At 36.4% G+C, this 20,618-nt stretch overlaps 1 protein-coding gene across 7 annotated transcripts in view; it reads right to left on the minus strand.

The window, feature by feature from the left end:
* Positions 1 to 20,618, minus strand: part of LOC111421673 (polypyrimidine tract-binding protein 1 heph) — a 304,079-nt gene that overhangs the window by 39,254 nt on the left and 244,207 nt on the right. For 6 of the 7 annotated variants that reach the window (XM_071201568.1, XM_071201567.1, XM_071201571.1 and 3 more), the window contains 2 exons: positions 1,962 to 2,057; positions 586 to 879 (listed from right to left, as the gene is read on the minus strand). In XM_071201568.1, coding sequence (XP_071057669.1) covers positions 586 to 879; positions 1,962 to 2,057 — 390 coding nt within the window. Of the gene's footprint in view, positions 1 to 585; positions 880 to 1,961; positions 2,058 to 2,555; positions 2,628 to 20,618 lie in introns of those variants that run through there. The other variant, XM_071201572.1, reaches the window with a different exon arrangement.

Raw genomic sequence — 20,618 nt, forward strand, 5'->3', positions numbered from 1 at the left:
CAACTCTAGAACAATCTAGAACAATAAAAAATTTAAAAATCAAAAAATGGGGGGCTAACTTCCCGCACTCATCTAATTGGGGGCTAACTTCACATAGGTTGTGACATCAGCCGTTTTGTTAGTTATTCAAAAATAAGCAAGATTGAAACGAGGGGCAATTAAGAGACGATAACGACGGAAGACAAATGGAGGCTCGCGTCTCTTACGTCGTCCGGGCGTGTACAAATAAATAAAGGGCCGCTGCCACCGTTCGGGAGAAATGTATCTTGGTGACCGGATGAGTTACGACGGGATGAAGGAGGAGGGACGAACCCGGGGGAACACGAAAAAAAATAATAAAAGCGACGGTAGAGGCGTCGACTTTGCCGTGACGACGCGTCACTCGCGGATTTTCGGATTATCACGGACGGTTTGCCACGTGATAAATAAAGGGGGATCCTGGTTTCTGTAGAAACCTATGTCGCGTTTTATGACGTTCACGTTTCTATTTTCTTTTCCTTCTTTCTTAACATCTAAAATTATGTGACTTCTACAATCCTAATCGTAATCTAATTATGAAAACAGATACTTAAAGAAACGACTTACAGCGTTGGAGTGCGTCTGGTCCGTTTTAAGTTCTTTATGATTAGAGTATTGAACGTAAACCGCTCTGCCACGAAGCTGAGGCATACAACTTGAAAAGTAGTTGACCATAGACGTGGCAGAAGTTTCGTCGCCCATTTCGAGGAACGCTTGGTTTTTTCCTTTTAGAACGAGAACGTTCGTCACCCTGCCGAAGGGTATGCCTAAGTGGATGATCTCGGCCTCCGTCACCTCGTTAGGAATGTTCCTGATGTGTATCACCCTTGAGGGTTTACCCACATTTTGCTCCAATTTCACCTGAAAGCGGAACAAATTAAAGTTCGTTAGTTATATTTGTAATATCAAATTTAGTTAGTTGGAACTATTATTCTATTTTCAGCATCAAACAATTTTTATTCTCAATTACTATTTAAGATAAACTTATACTGCGATAAATATTGCAAAGGTTAATAATAGTAATATATCTTTGTTTATATATAATTATGATTACCTGCGTGTACTAATTTTGAAATTGAAATTAATTGTATACAGACTGATTTAGTCTCGATACATGAATAATAGACACAATTACCAAAAAATTGTTGCGTATATCTTTGTCATACCAGTTATAACTAGTGAACTGAGACCGACGCATTATATATTATATAACTCGAGAAATTCAAGCAATTCTTTTACTCTACTGTAAAAGAGTGTTTTGAAAAATGTAACACCTCCCTGCAAAAAAAATTTCAAGTTCCACTTTCTTAAGACTATCTCATTGCATATAGAATACTTTTGAGGATAATATAACACCAAGTTGTATCCGTGGAGAATGTTTAAAATCCATTATATTTCCCATTTTTTATGATATGCAAAATAAATTTTTCCGCAATCATTTTCTTGATGGTATAGTATAAATAGTTTAATGAGTATTTGATTTATGGGAAATAAATAAAGGAACATAAGTTAAAAGTCGTAAATATTTAAGCCATATTTCTTTATTCCATGACTTTGACATTGAAGAATAATTAACGTTACATACAATGTTGATTAAGTACAAAAATCTGTTCTCTCATTTTTTTTTTTTGGTACAGAGAATAGGTATTTAATTCTCAAGGAAAGGTTAAAGAAACAATTTATCCCTTAATGTCAGGGGTTGAAACGTCAAGGGATATAAATTGGCCGTCTTAGGGTCTTAGGATATCATCAAGGTTGGCAAAAATAAAGACTATTAATAAACGTACTTAATTTTGTTGGACATTTTTACGCTTCGGAGATTAATAAGGGACGACGATGGTTTGTCATAAAAAAACCGGCAGAAGTTGGATAATGATATAATACAATAAGTTAATAAAAATTAAATTATTTCTACTTAAGTATAAATTTTATTATTTTATTACCTTTTTAGCATTTTCTTGATTATTATTATCTGAGTGCGGTGCAGATGGTGCCATCACTGAGACGTTTGACTGTGACAGTAGCTCGTCGCTTCCTCTCTGAAAATAAAAATAATATTCAAGAATTTAATAAAAATATGTAAACCTTAAAGACATAGAACATTTAAACCAGCCTGTATGTTATTGTGTAATCTTGAAAATTCCAAGGATTAAAAATATTTATTTTAAACTAAAACCGAAATGATACGCATAAATTCCTCATTTTATATCCTCATTAAAATAAATCATAAAATAAATAACAAACGAAAAAATAAGATGAAAGATATAAACAATTGAAAAAATAAAACAAAGATTAAAAAGTTTTTGTTTACCAAGTCGGAGTATTATTATTTTAAAACATGGTATTATTTAACAAACAAAAGGCAGTATGTGCGGGGATAAACATTTGCGTTGCTCCTTTCTTCAAACGGAAACCGAAAAAAAGGGGGTTATAAAATGTATTTTTAGGTTATGTAGGCACTGCATGTGTTCCGCGAGTGATATCCTCGTTTGCCAGACGCAAATACACGTGTTCATAAAGGGATAATAGATCATTACCTTTCTCTGCTGTCGCCTGTCCGGATACGAACAGTAGTTGTAGTAACATGTAAACATTGCAAACTCGAACAAGTTACGTTACAAAACGTAACCTCTCTATGATATATGATTCACGCACAACAACGATCAGCGACGACTATTTTCTTTTTAATAACACTTCTTTCTTAAACCGGTTTTCATTCACTTTGCTACGAAATATCTTTTACGTTCAAAACACTCAATTCTTAAACCAACACAAATCTAACGATTTGTTTAAGAGAAGGTACAATAATTATGTAATACACACCACCCTCTAGTGATGATAAATTGAACTTCTCGTGATATAAAATTAACGCCATTGTATTTTTATTTAATTTGTTTTTATAATATAATATTAAATTAAACGACCTCGGCTTCATTTATATTTATTAATTTATTTTTCAAATTCTATGTTATTGGAGTGGTAGAAGATGTAAATACGTTATTTATCAGCCGAGGCAGCTATGTTGCTCAGGTAGTAGTTCAAGTGCTTGAAAATTCAAACAAAACATTTTTCAACAAGTTGTACCCCGATAGATAACATTATCAAATTTCACCTTGCAGTCCAATATTGTTAACGAACAATTAATGCTCTGCTCGGTGAAAAATCATTCAGATCCTTTGGGGAGATTAACTGTGATTCAAAGATACACACTCAACCGCCTCCTCGTCCTCCGCACATACTCGGCATTCAACATTGTCGACTAGACCCTACAAGTGGAGATGTGCCTTTAATCGGCAGTGCTCAGTAAAGACGAGCATGTCCTAAAATATTCCCGGGTTTGACATAAACAACTTATTTATTTATTTATTTAGTGCCCTCTCGTGCTAGCGCAACCTCAGAGTGATCTGGAACCCAGATCAGAGAAACAAATTCTATGTTATTGGAGTGGTAGAAGATGTAAATACGTTATTTATCAGCCGAGGCAGCTATGTTGCTCAGGTAATAGTTCAAGTACTTGAACATTCAAACAAAACATTTTTCAACAAGTTGTACCCCGATAGATAACATTATCAAATTTCACCTTGCAGTCCAATGCTGTTAACGAACAATTAATGCTCTGCTCGGTGAAAAATCATTCAGATCCTTTGGGGAGAGTAACTGTGATTCAAAGATACATACTCAACCGCCTCCTCGTCCTCCGCACATACTCGGCATTCAACATTGTCGGCTAGACCCAACAAGTGGAGGTGTGATTTTAATCGGCAGTGCTCAGCAAAGACGAGCATGTCCTAAAATATTACCGGGTTTGACATAAACAACTTATTTATTTATTTATTTAGTGCCCTCTCGTGCTAGTGCAACCTCAGAGTGATCTGCGACCCAGATCAGAGAAACAAATTCTATGTTATTGGAGTGGTAGAAGATGTAAATACGTTATTTATCAGCCGAGGCAGCTATATTGCTCAGGTAGTAGTTCAAGTACTTGAACATTCATACAAAACATTTTTCAACAAGTTGTACCCCGATAGATAACATTATCAAATTTCACCTTGCAGTCCAATGCTGTTAACGAACAATTAATGCTCTGCTCGGTGAAAAATCATTCAGATCCTTTGGGGAGATAAATTGTGATTCAAAGATACATACTCAACCGCCTCCTCGTCCTCCGCACATACTCGGCATTCAACATTGTCGGCTAGAACCAACAAGTGGAGGTGTGCCTTTAATCGGCAGTGCTCAGCAAAGACGAGCATGTCCTAAAATATTCCCGGGTTTGACATAAACAACTCATTTATTTATTTAGTGCCCTCTTATGCTAACGCAACCTCAGAGTGATCTGGGACCCAGATCAGAGAAACAAATTCTATGTTATTGGAGTGGTAGAAGATGTAAATACGTTATTTATCAGCCGAGGCAGCTATGTTGCTCAGGTAGTAGTTCAAGTACTTGAACATTCAAACAAAACATTTTTCAACAAGTTGTACCCCGATAGATAACATTATCAAATTTCACCTTGCAGTCCAATGCTGTTAACGAACAATTAATGCTCTGCTCGGTGAAAAATCATTCAGATCCTTTGGGGAGATTAAGTGTGATTCAAAGATACATACTCAACCGCCTCCTCGTCCTCCGCACATACTCGGCATTCAACATTGTCGGCTAGAACCAACAAGTGGAGGTGTGCCTTTAATCGGCAGTGCTCAGCAAAGACGAGCATGTCCTAAAATATTCCTGGGTTTGACATAAACAACTTATTTATTTATTTATTTAGTGCCCTCTCGTGCTAGTGCAACCTCAGAATGATCTGGGACCCAGATCAGAGAAACAAATTCTATGTTATTGGAGTGGTAGAAGATGTAAATACGTTATTTATCAGCCGAGGCAGCTATGTTGCTCAGGTAATAGTTCAAGTACTTGAACATTCAAACAAAACATTTTTCAACAAGTTGTACCCCGATAGATAACATTATCAAATTTCACCTTGCAGTCCAATGCTGTTAACGAACATTAATGCTCCGCTCGGTGAAAAATCATTCAGATCCTTTGGGGAGATTAACTGTGATTCAAAGATACACACTCAACCGCCTCCTCGTCCTCCGCACATACTCGGCATTCAACATTGTCGGCTAGACCCAACAAGTGGAGGTGTGCCTTTAATCGGCAGTGCTCAGTAAAGACGAGCATCTCCTAAAATATTCCCGGGTTTGACATAAACAACTCATTTATTTATTTAGTGCCCTCTCGTGCTAGCGCAACCTCAGAGTGATCTGGGACCCAGATCAGAGAAACAAATTCTATGTTATTGGAGTGGTAGAAGATGTAAATACGTTATTTATTAGCTGAGGCAGCTATGTTGCTCAGGTAGTAGTTCAAGTGCTTGAAAATTCAAACAAAACATTTTTCAACAAGTTGTACCCCGATAGATAACATTATCAAATTTCACCTTGCAGTCCAATGCTGTTAACGAACAATTAATGCTCTGCTCGGTGAAAAATCATTCAGATCCTTTGGGGAGATAAACAGTGATTCAAAGATACATACTCAACCGCCTTCTCGTTCTCCGCACATACTCGGCATTCAACATTGTCGACTAGACCCTACAAGTGGAGGTGTGCCTTTAATCGGCAGTGCTCAGTAAAGACGAGCATGTCCTAAAATATTCCCGGGTTTGACATAAACAACTTATTTATTTATTTATTTAGTGCCCTCTCGTGCTAGCGCAACCTCAGAGTGATCTGGGACACAGATCAGAGAAACAAATTCTATGTTATTGGAGTGGTAGAAGATGTAAATACGTTATTTATCAGCCGAAGCAGCTATGTTGCTCAGGTAGTAGTTCAAGTACTTGAACATTCAAACAAAACATTTTTCAGCAAGTTGTACCCCGATAGATAACATTATCAAATTTCACCTTGCAGTCCAATGCTGTTAACGAATAATTAATGCTCTGCTCGGTGAAAAATCATTCAGATCCTTTGGGAAGATAAACTGTGATTCAAAGATACATACTCAACCGCCTCCTCGTCCTCCGCACATACTCGGCATTCAACATTGTCGGCTAGACCCTACAAGTGGAGGTGTGCCTTTAATCGGCAGTGTTCAGCAAAGACGAGCATGTCCTAAAATATTCCCGGGTTTGACATAAACAACTCATTTATTTATTTAGTGCCCTCTTATGCTAACGCAACCTCAGAGTGATCTGCGACCCAGATCAGAGAAACAAATTCTATGTTATTGGAGTGGTAGAAGATGTAAATACGTTATTTATTAGCCGAGGCAGCTATGTTGCTCAGGTAGTAGTTCAAGTACTTGAACATTCAAACAAAACATTTTTCAACAAGTTGTACCCCGATAGATAACATTATCAAATTTCATCGTGCAGTCCAATACTGTTAACGAACAATTAATGCTCTGCTCGGTGAAAAATTATTAAGATCCTTTGAGGAGACAAACTGTGATTCAAAGACACATACTCAACCGCCTCCTCGTCCTCCGCATATACTCGGCATTCAACATTGTCGGCTAGACCCAACAAGTGGAGGTGTGCCTTTAATCGGCAGTGCTCAGCAAAGACGAGCATGTCCTAAAATTTTCCCGGGTTTGACATAAACAACTCATTTATTTATTTAGTGCCCTCTCGTGCTAGTGCAACCTCAGAGTGATCTGGAACCCAGATCAGAGAAACAAATTCTATGTTATTAGAGTGGTAGAAGATGTAAATACGTTATTTATCAGCCGAGGCAGCTATGTTGCTCAGGTAGTAGTTCAAGTACTTGAACATTCAAACAAAACATTTTTCAACAAGTTGTACCCCGATAGATAACATTATCAAATTTCACCTTGCAGTCCAATGCTGTTAACGAACAATTAATGCTCTGCTCGGTGAAAAATCATTCAGATCCTTTGGGGAGATTAACTGTGATTCAAAGATACATACTCAACTGCCTCCTCGTCCTCCGCACATACTCGGCATTCAATATTGTCGACTAGACCCAACAAGTGGAGGTGTGCCTTTAATCGGCAGTGCTCAGCAAAGACGAGCATGTCCTAAAATATTCCCGGGTTTGACATAAACAACTTATTTATTTATTTATTTAGTGCCCTCTCGTGCTAGCGCAACCTCAGAGTGATCTGGGACCCAGATCAGAGAAACAAATTCTATGTTATTGGAGTGGTAGAAGATGTAAATACGTTATTTATCAGCCGAGGCAGCTATGTTGCTCAGGTAGTAGTTCAAGTGCTTGAAAATTCAAACAAAACATTTTTCAACAAATTTTACCCCGATAGATAACATTATCAAATTTCACCTTGCAGTCCAATGCTGTTAACGAATAATTAATGCTCTGCTCGGTGAAAAATCATTCAGATCCTTTGGGGAGATCTGTGATTCAAAGATACATACTCAACCGCCTTCTCATCCTCCGCACATACTCGGCATTCAACATTGTCGGCTAGACCCTACAAGTGGAGGTGTGCCTTTAATCGGCAGTGCTCAGTAAAGACGAGCATGTCCTAAAATATTCCCGGGTTTGACATAAACAATTCATTTATTTATTTACTATCCGTGCAAAAAGTCAAGGCCCCTCACTTTAGAGATCGATATCTTCGTAACCGCTCGATGGAAAAAATTGCTGTAAAGTTTATTGTAATCAGTGAACATTTCTGCGTATCACATGTTAATTTGGAAATTTTCGGGTCCGCGGTTTTATTTTTATCGCGAGTTAAGTGAAAAAAGTACCCGATTTTTGAGAGTGCCAGCAACTTTGTCTACTTTGCCATTTTTTCTCTCCAAAACTATTTGACGAAAAAAGTTCAAATTTGAACTGGTGGTAAACCGATGTGTTCTTAATGTGGGGCATATTTTATTTTTTCGATATTCCATATAGTTTCGTGGAAAATCGCGGTTTAGTAGGATGCGGTTATTTCGAAAACGACCTGGCGAATTTCAACGCGGTTTTTACCAAAATATGTCAAATAACGCGGATTTTCGGATTCCGTAATCAGTTTTTCAAAAATAAGGCTCCCTAATTTTTTAAGAGCGATTTAATGGAATTACAAATTAAAGAGAAACAGAAATCAGCTATGCGGGGAGAGGAAGGTTCCGTCCAATCGGAACAGATGGTGCGTCCCAGACAGTACGTCGCGCCTTTATCTTGCCTACATAAAGAAATAAGGCGCGACGTCCTGTCTGGGACGCACCATCTGTTCCGATTGGCCGGAACCCTCGTCACCCCGCAGAGCTTATTTCTGTTTCTTTTTAATTTGTAATTTCATTAAATCGCTCTTAAAAAAAAAGAGAGCCTTAATATTGAAAAACTGATAACGGAATCCGACAACCAACATTATTTGACATATTTTGGTCAAATCCGCGAAGAAATCCACCCAACCGTTTTCGACATAACGGCGTCTTACTAAACCGCGATTTTCCGCGAAACTTTATGAAATATCGAAAAAATAAAACATGTCATTCATTGAGAACACATCAGACTACCACCTGTTCAAAATTAAAATTTTTTCGTACGATAGTTTTCGAGAAAAAAAATCGCAAAGTTGATAAAGTTGCCAATTCCGTAAAAAATCGGGTACATTTTTCATTTAACTCGCGGTAACAAGAAAACCGTGAATCCGAAAATTTTCAGATTAACATCAGTTACGTAGAAATGTTCAGTGATTACAACAAACTTTGTTGCAATTTTTTTTATGGAGCGGTTGCGAAGATATCGATCTCTAAAGTGAGGGGCCTTGACTTCTTGCACGGATAGTAGTGTCCTCTTGTGCTAACGCAACCTCAGAGTGATCTGGAACCCAGATCAGAGAAACAAATTCTATGTTATTGGAGTGGTAGTAAATTTATTAGCCGAGGTAGCTATGCTGCTGAGGCGGTGGTCAAGTACTTGAAAATTCAAACCAAACATTTTACAACACAAATTCTATGTTGCTGAAGAGGTGAAAGATATAGAGTGTAGCTTCGCACCGAGGTTTCAAATATTCAATCAAAATAAACAATAATACTGTCTTCAATAGAAATAATTGCCGAGGTAATGATAGATCACTGTAAACGTGTTCCTTAGTGGCCGAGGTTTAATAGTGACAATAACATAAACATGAAAAAAGAATCGTTGAAAATAATGAGCAGTCTCTTATATAAAATTTTTTATAATTATATCGACGTTTCGAAGAATACCTAGCAAACTATAATTCAAATATCCTTTCGACTTTGAGTTTAACTTTTTCATTCTTAAATAATTAATATGTATTGGAATGATTATCCTCTAACGGTACTTAAAACCTCATAATGGTGAATAATAAACGATGATAAGATCATTAAATTCTATTATTCATAAAGATTGCGATGTCGATTGTGCTATATACTCACGTCGATGATTTTTATTACAAAATCAATAAGAATTCAAATGAAAAGAAGCAACAATATTTAATAATAAAAAAATATAACGTGTAATTCGTAAAATATGGTAGAATTTGAAAATCAAACACAGGCAGAGGCAATTATAATTATATTTTTATACGCGAACGCGTTTACACATCCCTTTTTTGCTAGCTGCACAATTTCAGACCTCTCATTAAACGGGAACAGGGCGTGTAAAAGGGCAAAAAAGGACTGTTAAAATTTTATGCTCCTGGGGTTGGAGTCGCGGCGGTTCTACACGGAAAACCGACCTTAATTGGTCCCTGTGTTCCCGTCAAAATGCGAATTAAAGGAAGGCAGAATGGTTTTTGGGAAAAGTAAAATCTTTTAAGTATCAAGAATTAGGGATTAAAGATCAACTTTTACGTATCGGACTACTTTTATACGATTATACAATTTTTTCCTATTTTTTAAATCTAAAAATTTATTGATGGATTTTCATTTCAATGAAATCCACCAAAAACATGAATACCATTTCATTGTATCAAATTAAGTATCTCGTTAAATGTAACACGAGATAAAACAAAGTGATCAATTATTTTTGTAGTTCGGAGTGAATGGGTTATCTATATTGAAAGAAAAAAGTACACTGGACCATCTAGTATAAACCGCAATAAAGTGGAGGTTTTTGTTTTATTATACAAAGAAAAACTTGAAACTTTTTTCTTTCGCGACATCACCCCTCATATTGCTTTCATTACGGATTGCGAGCGTGAGAACGTCGTACCTGCCCCGACAACGATTTATAGGGGAGAAAATGGGGTAAGTTATTGTAAAGAGATCAAGAGGGCCGTTACGCTCGAAGGGTGGGAACGTCACGCTCGAAGTTTAATGAAAAATCCAGCCGAAAATAAGAGGCGCTCGAGTGCACTCGAGGCGTTTGCTTTCGCCTTGTTTCTAAACCCTCTAGAAATCGGACTTTTTCTACAATTGGAAAAAAAGAACAATTTTGTCGAATTCGAAAACACGTCTCTTATACTAAACGATATCTTGGAGCTGCTCCAAATTCTATTATTAACCGTGAACGCGAATTGATTTTCCAGGAATTGCAGTTTGACATCTGCACAATATCTAATAATAAACTTTTACTGCCATTTCATTGCATTTTGCGGTTTTAATGAGACGCACAATTCTTTGGTCTTGTTCAAGTTGAGCTACATATGTTTTTGAAAACTTGAATTATATGACTTCTTAAAAAACTCATCAGTTTTCATTTTTATACATATGTTTGGGAAAAACTTTTTTGCTTGAAATTTAAAATGAAATAACAAAAAACCCAAATGTTTCTAGTTTTAAGTCTAATGTTAGTTCTAGTGACAATGAAGTGTAAAGCTAGAACTAACACTAGACACTAGTCTGAAGACGCACGGCTAAACCCGAAACTTTCTAGTTCTAGGTCTAGTGTTAGTTAAACGACAAAGTAAGTAGGTTCCATGGTTTCCATGAAATTCACTATACAGGGTGTCTCAGCGAGACCGGTCATTAGACGTTTCTGGGGTTCTGGCGAAAATGAAAATTTGAGAATTCATTTAAAATCCCATCTCTTCGTCTAAAATATTTTTAGATTTCTTGCACTTCCGGTTATACCGGAAGTCGCCACCAACTTTATTTTTTTAAATGGAACACCCTGTATATTTTTACATATTTGGATTTGTCTGCTTTCAAGGTTTATAAATAACTTTACTTTTTGCAATTTAATTCGGTTGTTCTCGAATTATTCGAATTTTTCTAGAAAAATCTGCTCCAGCAGACATTTGTTCAAAAAATCAGAAAACACTCAATTTTTGGGATATCAATTTAGGATTGAGAACATGCTTAAGCAACATGATGGAGTATGTTTTGGTGCCGAGAACTGCGGTCTAGAACGTTTGATCACTTTACTATGGCACGTTAACTTTTCAAAATTTGGAAGTACCATAACTTCATTTTTTTAAATGGCACCCCCCATATTTTATTTTTTAGTCGTCTTCGGTGTCTCATTCTACATCTATGTGTTTGTGATATGGCAACATGGTCAAAAACGGCTTCAAGAGTTCTTGGATCACTTGAACTCTCAACATCCTATGATTAAGTTCACCATGGAAACAGAAACTGCCAAAAAACTACCTTTCCTAGATGTGTTGGTCACCAGGACGACAAATGGAGATATAGAACTTGGTGTATACCGAAAGAAGACCCATACCAACAGGTATTTACAGGCATGTTCACATCATCATCCCCAACAGAAGAGGTCCGTAATCCGTACATTATTTCAGCGAGCAGCGAGACTATGTGAAGGAGAGAACTTGAAGAAGGAGCAACACTTTCTACGAGGAGTGCTGCAGAAGAATGGATACACTTCGAGGGACATCAACCGGGCCATCAAGCAGCGAAAACAGAAAGAGGACACGGTAAGTACAAAACCACTTGGATTTATCTGTCTTCCCTATGTTTCAGGTGTAACGGAACGAATTGCTAGGCACCTCAAGAAGAACGACATCGTAATGCGGTACGGCACGGTCAGCAAAATTCGGAACACACTCCCGATAGCCAAGGACAAACTAACTCCATTAAAAGGAGCGGGAGTCTATCGACTATCGTGTAGTTGTGGGAAGGTTTATGTTGGCCAAACTGGACGCAACGTCGAGTGCCGCATCAAGGAGCATGAGAGGAATGTAAGGCTGAAGAAGATCCAGCAGTCGGCGGTTGCGGAACATTGCCATGCAGAGGGGCACCGAATAAACTTCGAACAAACAAAGGTGCTGGCTAGGGACAACAGATACTACCAAAGACTGACAAGAGAAGCCATAGAGATTCACCGACATAAAAATAACGTCAACAGAGAGGATGGCTGGGAGCTTAGCAGAACATGGAAGATGGTGGTGAACACGAAGACCTCTTCCCGCCTCACACCGGACGCGACGCAATTAGTTATTAATTAGTTTGTAATTAGCGTTAACTGATTATTAATTAGTTTTTCCGACTTATATATAGTTACCGATTTTTTGATCTCGTCACTTCGAACCAGTTTCTGAAGAAGTTTGCAACATGGCATCCGAAACGTCAAACCTTTTATTAAAAGACGCACGGCAAAACCCGAAAGTTTCTAGTGTTAGTTCTAATCTTAGTTTAATTCATTCTACATCTTTTATATCCCATATGGCCCATACCTAATATTAATAGTTTGTGAGATAATTAGGGTTTTTTGAAAAATGCACACATATCATAGGATATTTAGCCTAGTGTGCCATGAAAAACAAGCCTTCTTAATGAGTTCTTGTCAAAGACTCACTTGTTTACGTCACTTGATGCATGTGAGCTAATAATTATTTGTTAGGTCCCTTAATATTAGTACTGAAACTAGTTAAAATCGATAACAATAACGAAAGTAATATTTACACAAATCAAGAAATTCTTAATTTATTTTTTTTGCATGAAAAGCGCGACAAAGTTCGTAGTATGATTCCCAGATCTTCTTTGGCAGCTCGAATTGAGGTGTTGGGACTGGGCTCGAAATAAGCCAAGGTATTCACCTCTTCCGTTGCATTATCTACTACATTTTTTGGTCAGTTTAACACGTGATTAATTCGTCCAAAATGCAAAAAATTTGCTTCTATTCCTCTAAATTTACCTTTTGTCATCGGAGATAAATGTGGATAATTTTCATTAAACATTCTGCAAGTTCTACTAAGAACTTTGTCGCACTTTTCGTGCAAAAAAAATAAATTATGGATTTCTTCATTTGTATAAACATTATTTACGTTATTAATATCCATTTTAACTGGTTTTAGACTCACAAGCATCAAACAACCTAAATTAGACTTTGACGTTTATCAATAAGTCATTAAACATTTGTTTTCCATGGCACACTAGGTTAATATCGATATGATATGTGAGCATTTTTCAAAAAACCCTAATTCTTTCTCAAACTATTAATGTTAGGCATAGGACATATGGAATATAATAGATGTAAAATGAGACGCCGAAGACGACTAAGTAATAAAATATGGGGGGTGCCATTTAAAAAAATGAAGTTATGATAGTTCCAAATTTCGAAAAATTAACGTGTCATAGTAAAGTGACCAAACGATCTAGACAGCCGTTCTTGGCACCAAAACATACTCCATCATGTTGTTTAAGCATGTTCTGAATCCTAAATTGATATCTCAAAAATCGAGTGTTCTATGATTTTTTGAACAAATGTCCGCTGGAGCAGACTTTTAAAAAAATAAAGTGCGGAAGTGCTAGAAATCTGAAAATATTTTAGACGAAGAGAACGTATTGATAATACTTAAGTCTGAATTCTCAATTTTTTATTTTGGCCAGAACCACAGAAACGTCTAATGACCGGTCTCGCTGAGACACCCTGTATAACTTACTCTACAATGTAACGGTGAAACATTAATACCATTTTTCTAATGGAATTTCTTTAAAAGCCATCTTAAATAAAATAAAATGTAAAAGAGTCAAAAGGACAGATTCAAGAACTATGTTTGTGCGGTAAAGCGGTAACAATCGATGCTCGCAAAGAAAAGATGATGAAAATGTGCCGAATTTCCGGTTCCGTGATTTCCCGGCGAGCTTCCCCCGAACGGTGGCACCCAAGGTGGGGATCCATTTCAGTTCGATATGGTAGAAAAGACGACGGCGCTGGTGCCGATGCCGGTGGCGGCGTGGATAGCACTTTGTGAATCGTCTTTGTGCCGGATGTATTTGCCCTGTACGGCTTTATCCCGTCGACACCTTACGAAAAGAGCCGCCGCTCGCGTTCAGAAATTGTTTCCGAACTCGGGACGTATTCAAATTTACCCCGGTTCGCATAAAATAACCGTTTTTCATCTTGCCGCCAACCGCACAACCTTCGTCTCACCGCAAACGTCAAACCGCTACGTAAAAACCTAAACGACACGTTTTGTATGGGATCAGTGAGTTATTTACGTTTTGTAAACAAGAGAAAATTGAATTTACATCGCTGGTAGGATAAAAAATTTATTTTGATACAATAAAAAATAATTTTGCACTCCATAAACGAACTACATGAAACAAAGAATTTTACAGGTTCATATAGCACCGGAAGATCTCGGGGTGGAGCTTTCGCGCAGATGTGTCTTTATTTTTAACAATAATCGCGCTCGATATAGGCCCAACTACAAATACACCGAAAATAATGGTTCTGTGGAACATAAAACATTGTTTGCGTTATTATTTACGCGTTTTGCAGCCAAGAACTGTTTCCGGGCGACGGTTTACTGCGCCATAAACCGTTCCCATTTAGTTTGGCGGCGTTTACGAGAACCCCAACCTCGCATTTCTCTCTTTCTTAAGTAAGTTTATATACAACCCCATTTGTAAATAAAGTTGGATAATATAAAAAAGTTATTTAGTAATAAGTAATAACATTTCACGTCTTTGAAAGTATCTCAATTAAAATTAAATTTCACATTCCTTGATATACATAGTTAGTTTCTAGAATAGTTATCCGCAATCTTCTGTCAATTTCTTGTACCGTTACTATAATCGTGATAAAGCAATCTTATTTATTCGCTATAGACTTTTTCAAGATTTTTTCATTCAATTCGTATAGGATAAAGTTACAATGCTGGTTCGAAGGACAACTTCTCTTGCAAGTCAACTCACCGAGGGTTAACAAACGGGAAGGACAAATTACACCCAACAGTTTATATACGATGCTACATCGATCCTATTTTTAGACTCGACCCTTGTTTCTTAGAAGAAATGTTCAGTGAAGTCTTAAAATTTCTTTGAAAGCTAAATATTTAAAAAGTTCTTTAAACTTTTTAACTTATTAATTTCACACGACATCTTCAGGAAACGATTACCAATGAATTGTGTTAAAGATAGTGCCTTATTTGTAAGTTTTATATTAAATTTCCTCTATTACGGAAAAATAAGAAAAAAGCTGAAAGAATCTTAAAATTCATTACGACTGCAATGGACGAAAAAGGAAATCTGAATATTCATGCCCCAATTAAAAACAATCACCGCCTCCTCGGTCGGTTTGAAGGGGAATTTTGCAAGATCGATGCTACAAGAATCCACGACGCGTACCATTCCGTTCCGGTTCGTTAACATTTTATACCATAACGAAGCGATTGTAAATGCGCGTAGCCCAAACATCATATTATATCACTTCAAACTCTCTTCATTATTAGAGGAACGTTGACCGTGTCTCGTATATATCGAACGTTTTTAAATCGAGCAGAACCCGAGAGTTATTTTTAAATCCCCCGTCGTGTGAATGCAACAGCACAACACCGAGCCGTCGATTGTAAAAGGGACATGTGGATTAATAAACAAATACCCTGCATACCAACCCTACATAAACAAACCGCAGACAACTAATGGCGTAGTGCTACTCTCTCTCTGCGTTGGTTTCGTTTGAACGTTTTCTGAACGCGATGTGATCTTGTTTATAATTCTTACAAAATGTATTTTTAGAATAGGAAACGAAAATGAATTGATATTAATAAATAAATAAAAACATAAAAATGTTTTGAAAGTTGTTTGAATTGAAGATATTTCTTCCTTTCACTTGATGTAATGAATTGTGGATTATTTAATGAGTTTAAAGTTATACAGGGTGTCGCAGCGAGACCGGTCATTAGACGTTTTTGTTGTCCTGGCCAAAATAAAAAATTGAGAATTCAGACTTAAGTATTATCAATTACGTTCTCTTCATCTAAAATATTTTCAGATTTCTAGCACTTCCGGTTATACCGGAAGTCGCCACCTACTTTATTTTTTTTAAATGGAACACCCTGTATATTTTTACATATTTGAATTTGTCTGTTTTGAAGGTTTATAAATAACTTTACTAAAAAATCATAGAACACTCAATTTTTGAGATATCAATTTAGGATTCAGAACATACTTAAACAACATGATAGAGTATGCTTTGGTGCCGAGAACGGCTGTCTAGATCGTTTGGTCACTTTACTATGATACGTTACCTTTTCGAAATTTGGAAGCACCATAACTTCATTTTTTTAAATGTTTTTTAAATGTTTTTTATAATATGTGTGCATTTTTCAAAAAACCCTAATTATCTCCCAAACTATTAATATTAGGTATGGGCCATATGGGATATAAAAGATGTAGAATGAGACACTGAAGACGACTAAAAAATAAAATATGGGGGGTGCCATTTAAAAAAATGAAGTTTTGGTACTTCCAAATTTTGAAAAGTTAACGTGCCATAGTAAAGTGATCAAACGTTTTAGACCGCAGTTCTCGGCACCAAAACATACTCCATCATGTTGCTTAAGCATGTTCTTAATCCTAAATTGATATCCCAAAAATTGAGTGTTTTCTGATTTTTTGAACAAATGTCTGCAGGAGCAGATTTTTCTAGAAAAATTCGAATAATTCGAGAACAACCGAATCAAATTGCAAAAAGTAAAGTTATTTATAAACCTTGAAAACAGACAAATCTGTAAAAATATACAGGGTGTTCCATTTAAAAAAATAAAGTTGGTGGCGACTTCCGGTATAACTGGAAGTGCAAGAAATTTGAAAATATTTTAGACGAAAAGATCGTAATTGATAATACTTAAGTCTGAATTCTCAAATTTTTATTTTCGCCAGAACCCCAGAAACGTCTAATGACCGGTCTCGCTGAGAACCCAACCCAACCCTGTATAACATCGCTTAAATTGATATTTGGAATCCATAAACTTTTTTTACGGTTTTCACGAAGGATTTTTTTTCCATCAAACACGTCACCCCATAGCTTTTAGTGTCATTTTACAACCTCTGTAACCACCTTTTTTATGATTTACCGAACAAAGCGTCACATATTTCTTTCCTGCGGGTATTTTCTGAAAAGTTTAATTTTTAACGAAGATTACACTATTTAACTGAGGTTGTTGGTAAATGCTTTTTCAGCGAATTTGTTGGCAAAGCTACGCGTTTCTTATCTACTGCATCCCAGATACTACTTTAAACAGTACATCCTTTGCATATTTATCTAGAGGGGGCTTCTTCTTCGGTAAAATTAAGCACAGAAGGAGAGACAATTCCTTGGTTTGGTTTGGACGCGAGAGATGATGGTTAAAGTGTGTGACGGTTTAAATCTAGAAAAGGTGCATCGTTCACACGTTATCTATATAGTGCAGGCGGCCTCCAAAGCTTACTAAGCTAATTGGACTGAAACTGATGAGCTTTCTAGGTCGGTTAAACTTCAAGATATTTAAGTTTTCATAAAAAAAAACTGATTAAGTATATCCATTTTCACTCATTTTTCCACCACATAAGCGACAAATTTTTATTCAACAAGATCTGGTTATTTTCGTTGAAAAATCGACGAATTCAAATGAAGCAGGGTAACAGTCTAAATAAATCGCGTTTGCATGAAAATCAACGCAGATCCCTCCCTCCAAAGCATTTTAGTACGAAACTTGGCCAACAAATTGCTGGAGGGTGAGTCGCGTGCTTTGCAATCCATGTAACTGGATTTCGCTTCGGCCCGAGCCCTTTTTCGGTTGAATCGGAAAACTCTTTACGAAAACTTAACATGACGTACAATTTTTCTAAACAAAATGTTAACCTAAATACTAAATGTTAATTAAAATATGATTATGAAATTAAGTGGATAAAATAAAAAAAAGTTGCATTTAAAACCGACCATGAATGTCGTAAATCTAGTTGAATTTTCAGGTAACCGACTGTGGTTGTTAAGTGGTAGCCCGAGTATAACAGTTGCGTTTCCATTAGTGGTCATTTTTCCCTGAAAATGCCCCAGGGTTTTTGTTAAAGCGACACATCTATTGCATTAGCATATTAAAATTTTACAAGGAACGAATAAAACTACACCCATTTAAGCGACCGGGTCAAATTTTCAACGAAAATATCTGACGACTACGTCGAATCCATTAACTTTTACAATATACTATAATTTAATTAATTTATTTTCAGATGAGTTTATTTTAAATCAGTTAAAATAACTAAAAGTAATCTTGGAGGACCATGTCAAAGGAAAGGAGATATTTTCATTACTAGCTTTCTCAGTCGACACAAAAGCACCGCGTGAGACAATCAAGATAATAATAAAAAAGAGAAAAAGAAAAAAACGCACAGATAGAATGAAAACCAACAATGTTTTTATCCGATTTCTCGACCAGAAGAACTCAAGAAGATAACTTCCTCTAAGCCCTCGCGTACGGCGGCGGCGCTAATGGAATTCTCATTGTCTTAGTTTATTACGAAAGATGCCTATCTAATTTCACAGATTTCCCTCCGATAAATCGTAACAATAACATGGTGTTGCAGACGGAGGGATTGGCCCCACAGATTAATGACACCTATTTAACTCAATGTCTATGGAAAAATTACACAGGCCGACAAATTTTTAAGCCAGAGACCAGACTATACCTTCCAAATAATTTTCGATACCCTGAATCCGAATCTGACGTCAGAATTGCTTCATCACCTAAGATTTTCAAGATATTTTACCTAAAATATGCGAAAAACACACATTTTTCAGCACATTCAAGGCTGAATTTACATCAAAAGATAATTTTTCAAAAAAGTACAAATGACTGATCCGATCATACGATTTTGATAACATTCCATATATGGTATTTTTTTCTCATTTTACAGACGTATACAAAAGTGTATGTCTTCAGGTAAAGTGCCATTTCCTGTTGGTTGATTTGGTCTAAAAGTTGTTTACGAGCTTTCGATTTTGGTTTAATAGCTATATACCAAATGTCTCGAATATTTTTAAATTAATTTGTTTTTTATTGTATTTAATTTTGTATTTTTAAAACTTCTTTCCTATTTATAGCAATTGAGATGTTATTTTAGTTTCTTATGATAACGAACGCATCAATTCGAACGATCGTTTAACACTCTTACACTTATATTGAGCAGCGTTATCGTTTCTTTTCAAAGACCAGCAGTAGCCAGCCATCATTCTTTCATCCCATCTACCTTGATAGTGTCGCTTCTTTCAAATCCTGATGGAAGGCTCCTACATTTTCCTGAAAGTAATCTAAATGGGAAAATAGGAAATGTAGCTTCAAATTCATTAAACAGCCTAATTTTTTTAAAGTTTAATAACATTGTCGATACAATGTTTTTATATTGTTGATCCCGATGGTTGCCCAACAAATTTTGTACAACTTATTCGTAACTTAACCAAGTATTTTTTTCGTTATCTGTCATTGTTCTTATAAAATCGTCATCTTTCATTAAGTTTCTTATATCAGGCCCCACGAAGATACCTTAACTTTAGCATGACTTAAATTTGGAAATGCAGACTTAAGATATTTATAGGTTTGTTCGAGCAGCGGCAAAACCAATCTGCAAATTGGGAGACGCATGCGCAGTATGGTAACGGTGTTCGAGCAGTAAATAAATCCCGAATTCTGACTTTTTCGACTACCAGTCGTGTGTTCGATCAGAATTTAGGATTAGTTGGGTACTGGTTGGGTATAGTTTTTACAATTTGCTGACTTTCGAAAAATTGTTGACGGATTGTGTACTGTCATGCGCAGTGGATACTTTGCGAGTTTGTTGGTAATAAACGTAGCACGTCGAGAGGGCGACACAATCGATTTATATTTGTAAACACAATATCCGCTTTATTAATCTGTAATTGTTGTTAACACGTTCTTAAGTACCTGGTATAAATCAGAGTATAAATAATCATGTCCGATATTTCGTCGTCAAGTGAAGATGTGCCTTTAGTAAATTTTGAGTCAAGTGATGATGACCTAGAAGGTGAATTACTTGATACACCAGTGCGAATAAGGCCAAAAAATGAAGAGTACTTCGAAATAACAGTACAACAGTATAGCGACTCAGAATTTATGGAACATTTTCGTTTGAGTAGAGTAGTTGCTGAAGATCTAGCAAATCGATTTAAAGCCAGCCAGTATTATAATTATCAAGCCGGAGGAAATGGAAAATTAACAGAAAAACAACATATATTAATATTTCTGTGGTTTGCTGGTCATCAGACGGCTTCTTTCCGAGATATAGCTGATAGATTTAATATTAGTATAAGTTCCCTACAAACTGTAATCCAGCGAACAGTGTATTTTATAAGCAACTTATCAGACGAAGTAATACAATGGCCATATACAATGTTTAATACAATGTTTTCATATTTTTACTGTTCGAGCTGTGACAAATATCGTACTAGTTCGCAATTAATCGTTACGTGCGCATG

Source organism: Onthophagus taurus, chromosome 2, assembly GCF_036711975.1.
Source record: "Onthophagus taurus isolate NC chromosome 2, IU_Otau_3.0, whole genome shotgun sequence".
In the NCBI taxonomy this organism is placed as follows: Eukaryota; Metazoa; Arthropoda; class Insecta; order Coleoptera; family Scarabaeidae; genus Onthophagus; species Onthophagus taurus.